This window comes from Podarcis muralis, chromosome 2, assembly GCF_964188315.1.
Source record: "Podarcis muralis chromosome 2, rPodMur119.hap1.1, whole genome shotgun sequence".
Lineage (NCBI taxonomy): Eukaryota > Metazoa > Chordata > Lepidosauria > Squamata > Lacertidae > Podarcis > Podarcis muralis.
Window position 1 is genome coordinate 68877322 of NC_135656.1, and position 15272 is coordinate 68892593.

At 45.6% G+C, this 15272-nt stretch overlaps 2 protein-coding genes across 2 annotated transcripts; both read left to right on the plus strand.

Annotated features, from left to right (window-relative positions):
* The first annotated feature begins 1966 nt into the window (after positions 1-1966).
* Positions 1967-8414, plus strand: TMED9 (transmembrane p24 trafficking protein 9). Its single transcript, XM_028718521.2, has 5 exons — positions 1967-2208; positions 2525-2625; positions 3574-3699; positions 3835-3981; positions 5431-8414. The coding sequence occupies exons 1-5, from the start codon at positions 2055-2057 to the stop codon at positions 5578-5580; spliced, it is 678 nt and encodes a 225-aa protein (XP_028574354.1). The 5' UTR covers positions 1967-2054; the 3' UTR covers positions 5581-8414.
* A 385-nt stretch (positions 8415-8799) lies between these two features.
* Positions 8800-14817, plus strand: B4GALT7 (beta-1,4-galactosyltransferase 7). The gene is made up of 6 exons (XM_028718522.2): positions 8800-8939; positions 10190-10540; positions 11826-12051; positions 12397-12480; positions 12634-12738; positions 13974-14817. The coding sequence occupies exons 1-6, from the start codon at positions 8890-8892 to the stop codon at positions 14127-14129; spliced, it is 972 nt and encodes a 323-aa protein (XP_028574355.2). The 5' UTR covers positions 8800-8889; the 3' UTR covers positions 14130-14817.
* The last annotated feature ends 455 nt before the right edge of the window (positions 14818-15272 follow it).

Consider the following 15272-nt stretch of genomic DNA (forward strand, 5'->3'; position numbering starts at 1 on the left):
CTAAAAGACATGACACGCAAGGAAAAAATATGAAAAGGGAGGAGGAAAACACACTCATACATCAGTTCTTAAAGTTATAGTTCAGCTAAGATGGAAACAGTTTAGGTCAGGCTTCCTTAACCTCGGCCCTCCAGATGTTTTGAGACTACAATTCCCATTATCCCTGAACACTGGTCCTGCTAGCTAGGGATCATGGGAGTTGTAGGCCAAAAACATATGGAGGGCCGAGGTTGAGGAAGCCTGGTTTAGGTAGTTGACAGTATTGTTGCCATTGGGTAATAGTTGAGGGAAGACCAGATGCAGGTGGCTTCTTAGCAGGGCAGATGGAAGGAATATGTTCTTCTCTGAAGCCTGAAAGTATGATAAGTATAATGATAACAACTTTCCACTGGGCAATGATATCTGATTTATGAAAATACTTATATACCTCTGTATCATAAAAATATATCAAAGTGGTTTATAAAAATATAAAACCAGTTAAATCATAAAAAGTTTAAAGCCAAAAAATTAAAAACAAACAACAGTAGACCATGTTGTGAACTACTGTGATATGTTGTGAATCACCCTGAGATCTATCAGTATAGAGTGGTATGCAAATGTAATTAATAATAATTGTGTGGAGTGTACTCTTAACTGTTTGCATTGGCCTGGCTCAATATAAAAGCTTTCAGCAGATATTTAAAAGCTGGCATAGAAGGAGCCTGCTGACACACTTCTGCCCACCTCTGTCCTTGCTCTTAGAATCATAGAATTGTAGAGTTGGAAGAGACCCCAAGGGGCATCTTAGTCCAACCCCTTGCAATACAGGAATCTCAACTAAAGTATCCATGATGGATGCTCATCCAACCTCTACTTAAAAAACCAGTGAAGGAGAGTCCATCACCTGGGGTCATCTATTCCACTGTAAAACAACTCTTACCACATAAAGCTCTTCCTAATGCTACATAGTTGGAATTGCCTTTCTTGTAACTTGAATCCATTGGTTCAAGCCCTACATTCCCGAGCAGGAAAAAACAAGCTTGCTCCATCTTCCATGTGACAGCCCTTGAGATATTTGAAGGTAGCTAATCATATCTCCTCTCGGTTTCCTCTTTACTAGACTAAACATACCCAACTCCCTCCACCATTCCTTGTAAGGCTTGCTTTCCAGACCCTTGACCATCTTGGCCGCCCTCCTCTGCACATGTTCCAGCTAGTCAACATCTTTTGTAAATTGGGGTGCCCAGAAGTGGACATAGTACTCCAGGTGTGGTCTGACCAAGACAGAAAATCCAAGCCATTCCTGTTATCACATCTTTAGTGCATTTTGAACTGGGTTTCTGCACTCCCAATACTTGAGAAACTAGCTCAGGCTTGTGCTCTGGCTGCAGCAGTTTCTGTTCCAGAAGTCAGGGAGAGAGTGTGAGGTGTATTCTAGGACAGCAGTGTCTAAAGGGGTTTGGAGGTGCTAAGGGAGACGGGATGCCGTTAGCCAGGTGATGCTTTCCAAATGTTGCACTGGAACCTACATCAGCCCTCTGCCAGCATAACCCACGTGGCCAGGGACGATGGGCATTATAGTCCAAAACATCTGGCAAGACTGGCAGGATTATTGTAATAACCTGCAGTTTTATAAGAGTACAGTGTATATTTAAAGTAGATGAATAAATGAGCAAATTAAGCTAATTTGGATATGCAGAAGATATAAAAAATAAATTTAGGGAACCGTAGAAAGAGGCGGGAGGAAGTCAAGTTTTGACATATTAAAATGTTTGTAAAATTAGTGAAATGTATAAACCTGAAAAGCATAATTATATATATATTTTTTAAAAAAACACCTGGCAAGGCGCAGATCCCCGCCCCCGCGACATACGCCTTCGCTTCTGACCAATGGCACACCAGCACCTCTCCTGCAGGAGAGGGGAGGTTCTCCAGCGAACGGCCCGCTTCCTTCCCGAGGGCTGCTGGGAGTTGTAGTCCTGCCTCCTGAAGGCCGCGCGGCTGCTCAGCCCTCCCGGCTGGAGCGATTACGTGGCTCCAGGAGCAGAGGAGAGGCGGGACGCAGGCGCGGCGTGATGGCGGCTCCCGTGCGCAGCCCGTCGGTGCTCTTGCGGCTCTTGCTGCTGCTGGCCGGCCTCGCCTCGCCCGGCTGGGGCCTCTACTTCCACCTGGGCGAGACGGAGCGCAAGTGCTTCATCGAGGAGATCCCCGACGAGACCATGGTCATCGGTGCGTCTGGCGCGGCGGAGGGGAGAGCGGGGAAAGTGGCGCTAGCTGGGGGGGGGTCAGGTTCATGGCCCGGGAAGGGTAAAGAGGGGGTGGATCTGGGGCGCAGTGAACTGGGGGCGCTGTGGGTATTAAAGGCTTTCGAGGGGCTGCCGATCGGGAAGAGAGTTGGGCAATGAAACTGTGGGTGAGATGGGAACACGGGAGGAGATTTACCTGTGTATAGCAGATGGTGATGGAGATTCAGCTGGGAAATTAAGTTATTTAACTGTTTGGGCGGCCAACTTTCCCCTCATCCTATTCCGTTTCTATATCACAGGGAATTACCGGACGCAGCTGTTTGATAAGCAACGGGAAGAGTACCTTCCGGCTACTCCTGGCCTGGGCATGTTTGTGGAAGTGAAGGACCCTGATGAAAAGGTATACGGACACAGAAGAAGCCCACGTGCTCTGTTGCTCTGAGGGCAGATGTGTGTCTCAGGTGTATGGTGTAACCACAGACTATTTCTGCTCAGAAGTATAGAGAAAGGGGTCTTTCCTTTTCTGATCTTGGTCTCCTAAGGGCCATTATTTTGATTGTATCCTGGTCTGTTGTCTGGTGTGCTGATATGCAAGTGTTTCACCCATAGGAGCCAACTTCTAGGGGCCAAGGTCCCTTTGGCCTCTCCAATACAATAATTGAGGGAGTCAGGGCATTGCCATTTAAATGGTGTGCATGTGCTGCCTCTTGTGATTGATTATGCAGGGTAGGGCTTACCTGGGCCTCCCCAATATTTTATTCAAGTTGGCACACCAGACTTGATATGAAGAAGCAGGGTTGTATTTTTGGACCCTTGTGCCCGTTTGTGTGGCAATAGGACTAGTACGTTGAGCTCACTACATCAGTGTTTTGTGAACAGCTTTGGATAATTTGCAGACCACCTCTTTCATTCCCAAAGAAGAATCTGGGTGCATGACTGTTGAGAGAGAACAATGCGAATCTCAAACTTCATGCTGTTGATTTGTTGTCATGGCCTTTTGCTGTGGAGACTCAGCAGACACCTGTTGGAGCTACAGATGTTGGCTTTATGGCCTGCAGAACTGGCAAAGTATCATGTTGATATATTATTGTATGTAGAACAGGCAATATATCATGGTGGAATAGATGCAGCTTGAAGACTTTATCCAGAAGACTTCAGGTACACAATAGAAATTATACAGAGCAGAGTATTCCAGAAGCATCTGTATAAGCAACCTAAAATACTGGTACTACAAATTCTCAGTGTTTCCTAATTTAACTGATTATGGCTGTGTGAACCCTGGTATCAAAATGGTTTTGGTATGTTTGGTTGACTCATACGTTACATTCCCTTCTGTTCTGTTCTGTAGGTGGTGTTGTCTCGACAGTATGGGTCAGAGGGCAGATTCACCTTTACTTCACACACACCTGGGGAACATCAGATCTGCCTACATTCTAATTCCACAAAGTTTTCCCTTTTTGCGGGAGGCATGCTGGTAAGAGGATTCATGCAAAGGGAAGATTTGTGTTTGGGTTCATTTGATTTGACAAGCCAGCTCCTGAAGCATCATGCTTTGGTGGGTATCTTCAGGCCCAGGTTTTCACTGTTGACGTTTCGAATTTCATTGCAGAGGGTCCACCTCGATATCCAGGTTGGGGAACATGCCAACGACTATGCTGAGATTGCAGCCAAAGACAAGTTGAGTGAGCTGCAGCTACGTGTACGCCAGCTCCTAGAGCAGATTGAACAGATCCAGAAAGAGCAGAACTACCAGCGGGTAAAAAAAGGGGGACTGTGGGTGAAATTTAATGTCATGTTAAGGTGATAGTTCCAGCTTCGCAATTTTTTCCGCTTGCCAAATGGAACAATCTACTCTCTCCTCCCTCCATGCACTATTCTGGGGATTCTTACAACCCAATTTGAGAGGACAGGGATGGTGGGGGAAGTCCCAGTGTGCTAGTGGGACTCACTGTGCTGGCTTCTACTAGTGCAACATCTTGGTTGAATCCAGCTCTGTACTTCAGTGGCAGAGCACCTGCTTCATATGCCGAAGGTCCATGTTCACTTTCTGATGCCTCCAGTTAAAAGACTCTGGCAGCAGATGATGGAGAAGGCATTTCCTCCTGAGACCCTAGACAGCCCCAGCCAATCAGAGTAGACTGTACCAGCCTAGATGGACAACTAGTCTGTCTTGGCATGGGTAGCTTCCAAAGAGGTTCTCAGCTGGTCTCCAGTAATGCTCTCTGTATAATAAGGCTGGGAAAGGAAGTGGTCTGCTTACATGCTTACATCGTACAGTTCTCATGTGGGGAAGAGGGCTTCTTTCTAAAGGGTAATACAATAGGGAATATGCACCCTTATTAGTTAAGGTTGTGCTATTTGCGGAAGGTAGACTTCAGCCACATTCATACAATACGATTAAAGCACTGTGATACCACTTTAAACAGTCATGGCTTCTCCCAAAAAGTCCCCGAACAATAGGCTGTTAAGGGTGCTGAAAGTTATAGGAGACCCATTCCCCTCACAGAGCTGCAATTCCCGGAGTGGTTTAACAAGCAATCCCACTTCATAGGGATTTGTGGGAATTGTAGCGGTGTGAGGGGAATAGAGGCCTTCTACAACTCTCAGCACCCTTAAAGTTGTTGTTTAGTTGTTTAGTCGTTTAGTCGTGTCCGACTCTTCGTGACCCCCTGGACCAGAGCACGCCAGACACTCCTGTCTTCCACTGCCTCCCGCAGTTGGGTCAAACTCATGCTGGTAGCTTCGAGAACACTATCCAACCATCTTGTCCTCTGTCATCCCCTTCTCCTTGTGCCCTCCATCTTTCCCAACATCAGGGTGTTTTCCAGGGAGTCTTCTCTTCTCTTGAGGTGGCCCAAGTATTGGAGCTTCACAATCTGTCCTTCCAGTGAGCACTCAGGGCTGATTTCCTTAAGAATGGTTAGGTTTGATCTTCTTGCAGTCCATGGGACTCTCAAGAGTCTCCTCCAGCACCATAATTCAAATTAAGCACCCTTAATAAACTCCCAGAATTCTTTGGATGAAGCCATGGCTGTTTAATATGGTATCATAGTACTTTAAATGTGTAGTGTGACTGTGGCCAAACTTTGGTTTCCAGAGTCAGCTGTTCCCCCAACTCATGCTAAAAAAGTATCCTTTTAGCTTTTGATGAATCCTCTCCCCTTTCCTACTCATAGACTGTTTTCTCCTCTTCTTTTTTCCTCAGTGGCGAGAGGAGCGCTTCCGGCAAACTAGTGAGAGCACAAACCAGCGGGTTCTCTGGTGGTCCATTGTCCAGACCCTCATTCTTGTAGCCATTGGAGTCTGGCAGATGAGGCATCTTAAAAGTTTCTTTGAGGCCAAGAAGCTGGTATAAAAAAAAGTGTGGCTTGATATCAGCAAAAGGCCTGCAGTTCCCACAGGAGCCATTCCCAGTTCTTCAGTGCCTGCACGGGTGCTTCTCCTCTCCTCAGTCTTCTTCCACCAGACTGGTTGTTGTCCAGGCTCAGTGTCATCTACCTCTCTCTGCCTCTGTCCTTCCATCTCTCTTCCTCCCTGCCAACATCTCAGCCTGCTGTGGTTCCAGGGCAGCAGCTTCGCCTCTTAAGGCACTGTGTTCTCTCCAGACAATCCAGACCTGCCCTCCCTCCCTGTCACTCATGTTCTGTGTGAGGAGCCTGTGGGGGGGAGGGGATTTTCTCTTGCCTAAGAGTGTCCTTCATCAAAAATCAACTCTTCCCAAGGGCACCCAGGACCCTTTTTCCCAGCCAGCGTCACAAATGACAAAGCCAAGAAACTGATGCCAGTTTTGAGCCCTGCTGTATTTTTACTAGCTCTGACTTCTTGATGCCGCCAGTATGTTGCTTTGAAGAAAAGCACTGAATAAGAAGACCTGGAAGCTCTGCCTGCAGTTCTCCTGTCCTGTATATTCTTAATGTGAATGGGATATGGAATGATTTTGGGATTAACTGCTGTGGGATTGGTGGAATAATATTGAGACACTCTGTATGTATGTGTTGGGATATGTGATAATAATTGGGCTATTAACTGAGGATAGCCAAGTATTGAACTTTACTTGATTTATATCTTCCTCTGTAGCTTGCTAGAATTAAATTGGCTTTTCCTGTATATACACAACCACTATTCTTCTGGCAGATCAGATGCCTCATTTTCTTATGAATGTGAGCATATTGGTTGTAAGCTTGGTTCTGCACTGCTGTTCTTGCAGCAGGAACATGTGCTGACTTGCTTTTTCCAGCTGTTCCACCAGCCCAATCATAACTCCCATTTACTTGGAAGCAAACCCTGTTGGTTTCAATAGAATTCCTTTCCCAAGGAACTTTACAGTCCAGGTCTCCTAGGGGTTTGTTTTGCTAAATACATTTATGGACATCCAACAAATTCATATGGTTTGATTATAATTCCAAAATTATTGAAGCATCTTCTCATGACCCCTCTCCTATCAACGTTTGAGATTGCTATTTGGGAGGGAGGAGACCCAGAAGACTGTTACATTTAAACTAGGGGGAGAGCCAAAAAGATGGTTAAATCTCAATGAGACTAATTTTGAACTGGTCAGCCATGGATTATTGGCCTAAGATTGAACCATGTGCCCATACACTCTTCCTTCCCCTTCTCCTCCCTTCATTGCACCCAGGTTGGACACTTACATCGTGCTTGTTAGGAATGGAAACATAACACTTGTGAGCTGCAGCACTTAAGCCTAAGATTGGATGTTATGAGAAACTGTTGTAACGAGCCCCCAATTTGGGTGCATGAGAGGGGTAAGGATCATGTGTGTTGGGAGGCATGCAGCTTGTTCTCAGGCCAATATCACTATGGGTGACCTAGCCACCGTACGTAGACTATTTAAGTGATGTCCAGTGTCTTTTGTTTGTAAATGTTACTGGTGACTAAGCCTTTGGAGAAGTGGCTGTGTTGGCTTGGCGTATCTGAGATGGATTTTTTAGGAGACACATTGGAGACAGAGAAAGTGCAGATATGGTTAAATTCCCATCACAGCAGCACCTCTCCATGCCTTCTTTTTGCTATAGAGGTCTGAAGCTCATATTTTGTGTGTCATGATGGCTGAGCAGAAAACTTAAAAGGGTAGCATATTCTTTGCTCAGCTTTGGCTTCACAATTACCATACTGATTTTACATGAAAGTAGAGACAAGTGTACACTTCCCTAAATGTGAAAGGGATTTTTTTTTTTGTTGCCATACAAAAACCAGAATTGTTTACTAGAGGCAAGGGAACAACTGCAGTGACTTCTGCAATTCAAATGGCGCCAGCCTTTCAATTTCTAAAATTTAATGGTTTTTCCCCCCTTGCTGCTTTGAATATGTTGTGTTATTAGATTTACAAAAGGTGGTGGTGGTATATTGCTGAGATACTTGTGAATGTCCTCAAGTTGCTAAGGAGTTCTGAGCCAGACATAATCTGCTCTGGCCTGAACTGTCTTGATTTTCAGATAGCAGAACTTGCTAAACATTGAAGTGCTGAAGATGTTCAGAATAATTCTTTGAGGGCATTAAACTGGGTTTAATTATAAAGCTTCATGACTGTGCCAATATCTATCTTAAAAAAGAAAACAGTTGAGAGCATAGGAAAGCACATTCTAGACTAGGTGTGGGGAACCTTTGGCTCTCCAAATGATGCTGAACTACAGCTCCCATCATCCCTGGCCATTAGCCATGCTGTTTGCAGCTGATGGGACCTGTAGTTCAGTAACAAAGGTTCAGCCAAAGGTTCCCAGACCTGCTCTAGAATGAATGAAGATTGCTGCACTAGATGAGTGAATGCTGGTGTCCTCCTATTGGAACCGGGTTTGTTGGAAAGGGTCTCTTTCATCTGAGGTTTTTTGTTGTTTTTTTTTAAGTTGAAGTGGTCCAATTGAAGTGGTCTAAGATCCCAACTTCCCTAAAGCCACCTTGACTGTGCTCCTGTGAAACAAGTGAAGTTGCCTGTTTCTTACACTCTGCTGTGACCAACTAAGACAACTTAATGGGGTGACAGTTTTAGATGCTGCAGTGTAGGAGTTCAAGCTTTTATATAGGAGATTAAACAACTAAAGCTTTATGGATGAAGGACCAGTTTTAATGAGTGACGCATACTTGTTTTTTTTGTATTGTGGCTATTTTAGCCCTGGTTGCTACTGTAAAACAAATGAGAGAGAAGTCAATAAAGATGGTATTTCCTTCTAACAATGACTGCTAGCTTTATTTCATGTCAAGATCTTACACTTTCTTCAGACGTCCCAAAATGCATGTACGTAAGAGTTTTGGTAATAGGGTATCAATACTTTGTTGCCAACTACAACTTTTTTAAAAAAAAATGTTTTCACAAAAACTAGTTATATTACATGCTTCATCTCACCCCAACTTCGTTAATTCATTTGCTCATTCCGGACTGTCTAGAAGCTCCCCATAAGCTGCCTGATACCACTGAGATCTATTGCCTCGTTTTCCTCCTCCTCTGTTTTTTCTGTGTGCTCCACCTCTGCCGGGAAACCGGCGAATCTGCGGTTCCTCGGAGTAGCTGTCCTCGTGTAGGAACGAGTGTTAGGCGGAACAGCTAGTGGGGAGCACGTTTCTAGAGGACCGCTCTAGTCGACGGACCTGGTGTCCTGGCCAACGTGTCCCGGCCGGGTTGGGCGGGGAGTCCTGCCGGGAAGGCAGTAGGATGTTCCCGTCCCGGCGCAAGTCTACTATGTATCGCCGCGCGGGTAGCGGGTAAGTATCCTAAGGGAGGGGAAATTTATGAGAGGGAGAGGAGAACTAGGAAGGCGGGGGGGGGGGGCGAAGGATGAGAAGCGCCCGGGGACCATGAAGGCTCCGCGTCTAAGCTTCAGTCCTGAAATATCTGTTTTATCTTCCGACTTTTTGTCGCAGTTTTGAGCGGTCAAGAAATGGTGCTGTGGAGGTTAGGATGGGCGTGAATCTGAATGGCTGAGAAACAAGCTTCGTTCCCGCCTTAACTATACACCGAGTGGCACATCTCTTTGCTTTTTCCTCCACGAAGAGTTTACTTCCCCTATAGGAATGAATGGAAAGCACTATATGGGGGGGGGGGGGAGAGGGAGAGGAGCACTTGAAGCGGGGAGCTTGTACTGGAGGCGTTTTATGGAGATTGAGCTGGGAGAGACGTCTAAGAGGGCTGTATACTTCCCCTTATCTCACCCCGCCCTTCCTCTTCTCAAATATAGCAAATCTTTTTTTTACCTAGAGATGTAGTAACAGAATCCATGTTGTCTCTTGAGTCAGGAAGAAGTTTCTCCCAAGTAACTGGCAATTGGCAACACATTAGCTGTTAGGAAGAAGGGTTTTCAAGTTGGCGGGTTTCACTTTGCACAAGGTACATGCAGTGCTTTTAAAGAGCCCATTTCGGATGAATATGGGGGGATAGAATGAGCTCTTGGAGTTAGCGTAACATAGGGGGAAACTTAACAGCATATTTCTGTGCATGTTTACTCAGTAGTAAGTAACAATTTTCTGTAAAGCTTACTCCCAGGTAAGTGTGTAGTTTGATCTAAGAGCTGGGAGGTCCCTAGTTCAAAAAGTGCTTCAGCCATAAGCTTGCTAGGCAGCTTAGGCAAGCCATTATTTCTCTGCCCCCACCCCACCCCAAAATAAACATTATAGGAATTAGACTGAGTTACTTCACATGAATATTTGTAAGGATAACAAATGGTATGTGAAGTACTTTTAAGATTTGAAAGGGCCATGTATCTTTCCATGTCATTCCAGTCTTACCTATTTTATTTTCACATTGTGACAGTGGTATTTTTCCACAGTTCTTGCTGTTGTGGCATGGGTTGAAAGAGGGACCTGAATCCCAGCCACTGTCATGATCCCCACCTTAACAGGTGATGCTTGCTTAAGAGAAGCTTGTGGCAGTTTGTTTCTGTCTTGCCTTCTTTTGCACATGGAATTATCTGTCATGTTTCACTGTGTTAACTTGCCCTATTCTGATTTTGCTTCAGGTCCTGTCGGCTGTTTGGTATCCTACCCCGGAAATTTTCTCTCTTTCAACTCTTTTTTGTTGCACTGTTGCTGGGTTTTCTCTCCCTGTTGTGGCTGCAGCTCAGTTGTTCTGGGGATGTGACTAGAAGTCAAAGAGCTGTAGCTACACTGCCTCAGAAACCCTGCACATTGGAGCCTCTACCTCAGCTTCCTGATGACCCATCATGGGGACCCCACCGTCTAGCAGTGTTGGTGCCTTTCCGGGAGCGCTTTGAAGAGCTGCTGGCTTTTGTGCCTCACATGCATCGCTTCCTCAGCAGGAAGAAAATTCGCCATCATATCTTCATACTCAACCAGGTGGATCATTACAGGTACTGTAAGGTATGGGTGAATGTGAACCCCATGCTATCCCTCCCCCTCAATGTTTCAACCTAACCTGTATCCCAAATTATTACATTCTTCTTTGGGTGACTTTGGACATGATATTCATATGGAAGGAAACATTGGGCCTTTGTATTATCTAAAATAGATATTTGCATTTCCCCCACCTGGAAGATGTGTAACCTTGAAATCATATCTGAAGTCTCTCGTATCCATCTATCTAGTACTATTATTGTTGTTGCTATTTTGAAATTTATTACCCACCCTTCACTAGCAGGTCCTAGAGTGGGAATTTAAAATTCAGAATTAAAACAGACTGTAAAACAAATCAGTCACTGGAAAAGTGTGGGTCCTGAAAATACACATCTCAGGTATCAAAGGTGCATATTCAGCTTATGCCAAAAGTTGCATTGTGAGGGTGCCAGAACACTTCCTTGAGGAGGGGATTCCATGACTCAGGGACTGCCACAGAGATTGCCCTCTTCTGAGCCACTACCCCACCAACTTCTGAGAGTGGTGAGACTACAAAGAGGGCTCCCTCAGCACCTGAGGCGATTTGTAGGAATGGAGGCAGTGTCTGTTATTTGGGGCCTAAGCCATTTAGAGCTTTGAACAGTAGCATGAGCCCAGAAACTAACAGCCAATGCAGCTGTTTTAAAACAGGAGCTATATGAGTTCTAAAGACAACCCCAGTATGTAATCTGGCTCCTGAATTTTGAACCTGTTGAAGTTTCCAAGGCAGCCCCATGTAGAGTGCATTGCAATGATCCAGTCTGGAAGTTAAGAGAACATGGAACACAGTGGCGAAGTCATCTCCGTCCAAAAGGGAGTGTAGGTGGAAATAGCATTTCTAGCTCCTGAGTCCACCTGGGTTTCCAGTGACCATGCTGCATCCAGCAGTACCTCAAGTGACGAGCCTGCTCCTTCTAGCGGAGTTTAACCCAACCCGGAATGGATTTGAGAACCCAGTACACATGCCACCTATACCTATTCAGTATCAATTAGCTGGTGCATATCCAGCTAACCACTACTACCTATGTTGCACCTAAGCCCCTTCTCATGATTCAGGTGGAAGAGAGAGAGAGGTGGGTGTCATCTGCATAGTGTGACTCCAAAACTCCAGATGACAGCTCCCAGCGAGTTCCTAGGGACAGCGTAGATCATCAAACAGTGACTGGGTGCTCAAGCTGAACACTTTTGACAGTGAGGGCTGAGCTTTCCTGAATATAATTTTCTGGCATAGGTCCCATCTGCTTGCATTGGTCTCTTGGGCAGGTTTAACAGAGCATCTCTGATCAACGTGGGCTTCCTTGAAAGTGGCAATGACACAGATTACATTGCCATGCATGATGTGGACTTGTTACCTCTGAATGAGGAATTGGACTACGGCTTCCCAGCTGCAGGCCCTTTCCACGTGGCATCGCCGGAGCTGCACCCTCTCTATCACTATAACACCTACGTAGGTGGCATCTTGCTGCTCACCAAGCAGCACTATCGAATGGTAAGACCTAAGTTCTTTCTTTTGGGCTCCTGGGATATTTTATACAACCCACAGAAGGACAAAGTCCTTGCTAGTTATTTTCATTGAACCCACCACCCTGAGATTAAGAGTCTTGTGCTCTACCTTCTGAGCAATCCCAGAATCAGTTAGGGGGTTAGACTTGGCACTGTACATTTGATGGCTTTTGATGCGCTCTACTCCATTTAATCCTGAAGACGAAGAGTCTTGGAGTGATGGTGTTAGCTGTGGCTTAGTAAGACAGCAGCAGATTTTACTGTCTCTGTCCCAAGACTTGAAGGAGGGAGAATATTTCTGGTTTCAACTGTGCCTTTATTGTTGTTTCAGTGTAATGGAATGTCGAACCGCTTCTGGGGCTGGGGCCGTGAGGATGATGAGTTTTATCGCCGCATCAGAGGCGCTGGACTTCAGGTGAGGCTGCAGAATGGCTTTCGCTGTAGTTTGAGACCCTGGGGGGACTCTAGTTCTGGGTGAGATTTGAGCCTGTTATTCTGCCACGGTGTGTGAATTCTGTTTTGGACAGAGCTTTCTGGCTTCAATGTAGGCTCCAACTTTTTATTTCAGCTGTTCCGGCCATCAGGAATTAAAAGTGGATATAAGACATTCCAGCATCTTCATGACCCAGCTTGGCGCAAGAGAGACCAGAAGCGCATTGCTTCCCAAAAGCAGGTGGGAGTTTCTCATGTGGGAGATGGGGGAAGCAGGGGGCTGGGGGTTGGAACTAAAAATACATTGTTTTTCTTACGTGGAGCTGGCCATATAGCTCTGTAGTAAGTCCTGCACTGTTGCTTCCGCTTAGCCTGGAGGGAACAGCGTTTAGCAAGATGGTTACATCAGAAGGCACAGAAATAGGTATGGCCTGAAACTCATGGAACTCATGAATCTGGTATAGATTTTTTCTGCAAAATGTAGACAGTTTTGACTTTTCAAAATATTTAATTTTAAAACACACATTTCTATCCTTGATGACTGTGGATAAAAACTTTACAAGGTAAGCAATAAATGCTAGCATTAGAAACCAGGGAGTGTTCCTTTTGCAGCCAGTATCTCCGTCCTTCAGTGCCTCTGATCTGTTTCTTCCCAGTGTTCATGTGTATCAGCTTTGCCTTCCTTAAGTGTGCCATAAATAAAATAAAATGAAATAAAAAATTTCAAAAATGATGCCCACCCATTCAGTTTGAACAAAGCTTGTGTTGTAAATTGCTTCAGGATGCCTCACAGGAAGTGGTACATAAATGAAATAAATAACAGTGGGTGGAATTCAGTATAGCGCTACAGTGAATGTTACATCGGTGCACATATTTCTCTCTGCACAACGGGACATTCTCTTCCTCTCTCTGCATATTCCCTAAATCTGTTCTAGAGGCTTCCCCAACCCTATGGAGCAGATTTGGGGATAGGACAAAATATTGAGAATCTCATCTTCCCCTCTTCCACCCTTTTAAAATCCATATGATTATAGGGAAACATTTTGAATCAAAGTTGGCAGGTTTTGCTGAAAGCAGATAACGTCTAAGGTTCCTCGTAGTCAGGCCTTCTCAGCTTGGTGCAAGTGTGTCTCTACTTTTCTCCCTAGTTTTTCTTAAAAGGAACTCAGCAGAAGTCTCCCATAAACAAAGTAATAGGAATCGTGCAATGCCAATGAATTTATGGAGACTTGCATAACTTACTGATTGCACCTTTGGTGTTCTGAAGCTGCAGAATAGAAGAGCCCTTGATTGTGATCGCCTTAGACCCCTCCCTTTGCCATAACTGAGCTTTAAGTCTGTGCCTCTATCCTTCACAACACTTAAGCCTCCTTCCCTGCTTGCTCTGCTTCACACAAGCCCTCTTCATTATGTCATTTTTTTCTCTCCTACTCTGGACCTGTGTGTATGACATGTGGCATTTTTGTTCCCATGTAGGAGCAGTTCAAGGTGGACCGTCATGGAGGCTTGAGCAACCTCCAGTACAGAGTGGAGTCACGAACTCGGTTGACTGTGGCAGAATCTCCCTGTACAGTCCTCAACATCTTCCTAGAATGCGACACCAGTGAGACTCCCTGGTGCACATTTGGCTGAGCCGACTCCTGAATAGACTCTTGCGTTGCTGAAGCAGCTGGTTATCAGAATTGTGTCTGGACTCTCCAAAGGCAGATCCTTCTGCAGGAGCCAGCAACAGGGCATGGATGCCTGCGGTCCAATGGTTACAACAAAAGGTCCGAGGATCCACATGAGTTGACAGGTCAGATGCAGAGCATGACCTCCGTGACAGTGAATGCAGAGATGCTGGCAAGATTAAATGGGCTGAGTGCCTGTTCAGAAGGATGTTGACTTGGCAACCTACATCTCAACAGATGGAAGAAAATCTGAGACTAAGAGGCAGGTCAGTGACTGAATCATCCTGCCTATATCAGCCAGTGCTCCAACACTACATGATAACAAGGCAGTGGGACCTATAGACTTGTTGCACGGGCTGATGCTTAAAGGACTTTACAGAATCACTATCAGGTAAACTTGTTGGAAGTTTGCTGCTCTCCTATCTCAAAATATGTATAGAGACTTGCTGTGAAGCTCTTGCGCACCCCATCTCTTCCTATGAGGTCTCCTGCTAAGTGGACACTTGTGCTCTGGCTCAGAGAGCATCGTGACTTACCACCGGACCTAAACCCATCGTGGTAAAGGGTCTTGTTATTGGGGTCTTTGGGACACTGAAAGCTGTTGGTTTGCTTCAATAAAGCCATTAAGGCGAGTGCCTCATGAAAGGAAATCAGCGTGCGTGTGTGCACATAGGCGTTGCTGCAAGTAGTACAGTGGTACCTCCGGTTACGAACTTAATTCGTTCTGGAGGTCCATTCTTAAGCTGAAACCACTCGTAACATGAGGTGCGCTTTCGCTAACGGCGCCTCCCGCTGCTGCTGCGCGGCCGGTGTGCGACTTCCGCTCGCATCCCGGGGCAAAGTTCGCAACCGGGAGCATCTACTTCTGGGTTAGCAGAACTCGTAACCCAAAGCGTTTGCAGGGAGGACGGTACGTGACACGAGGTTCCACTGTATCTGGCATTTTGATTTGCACAGTCTCCCTTTTCTGGCCCATTAAATCTTTCTAATCCGAAACCCTTATCCAAACCCATTCTTCAGATCCCTGATTGGCCCTGATGTTGCCTGGCACGCCTTAAAAATGAAAGAAACTAGCCACACAAGTAAAGAGATATATTGTCTGAAT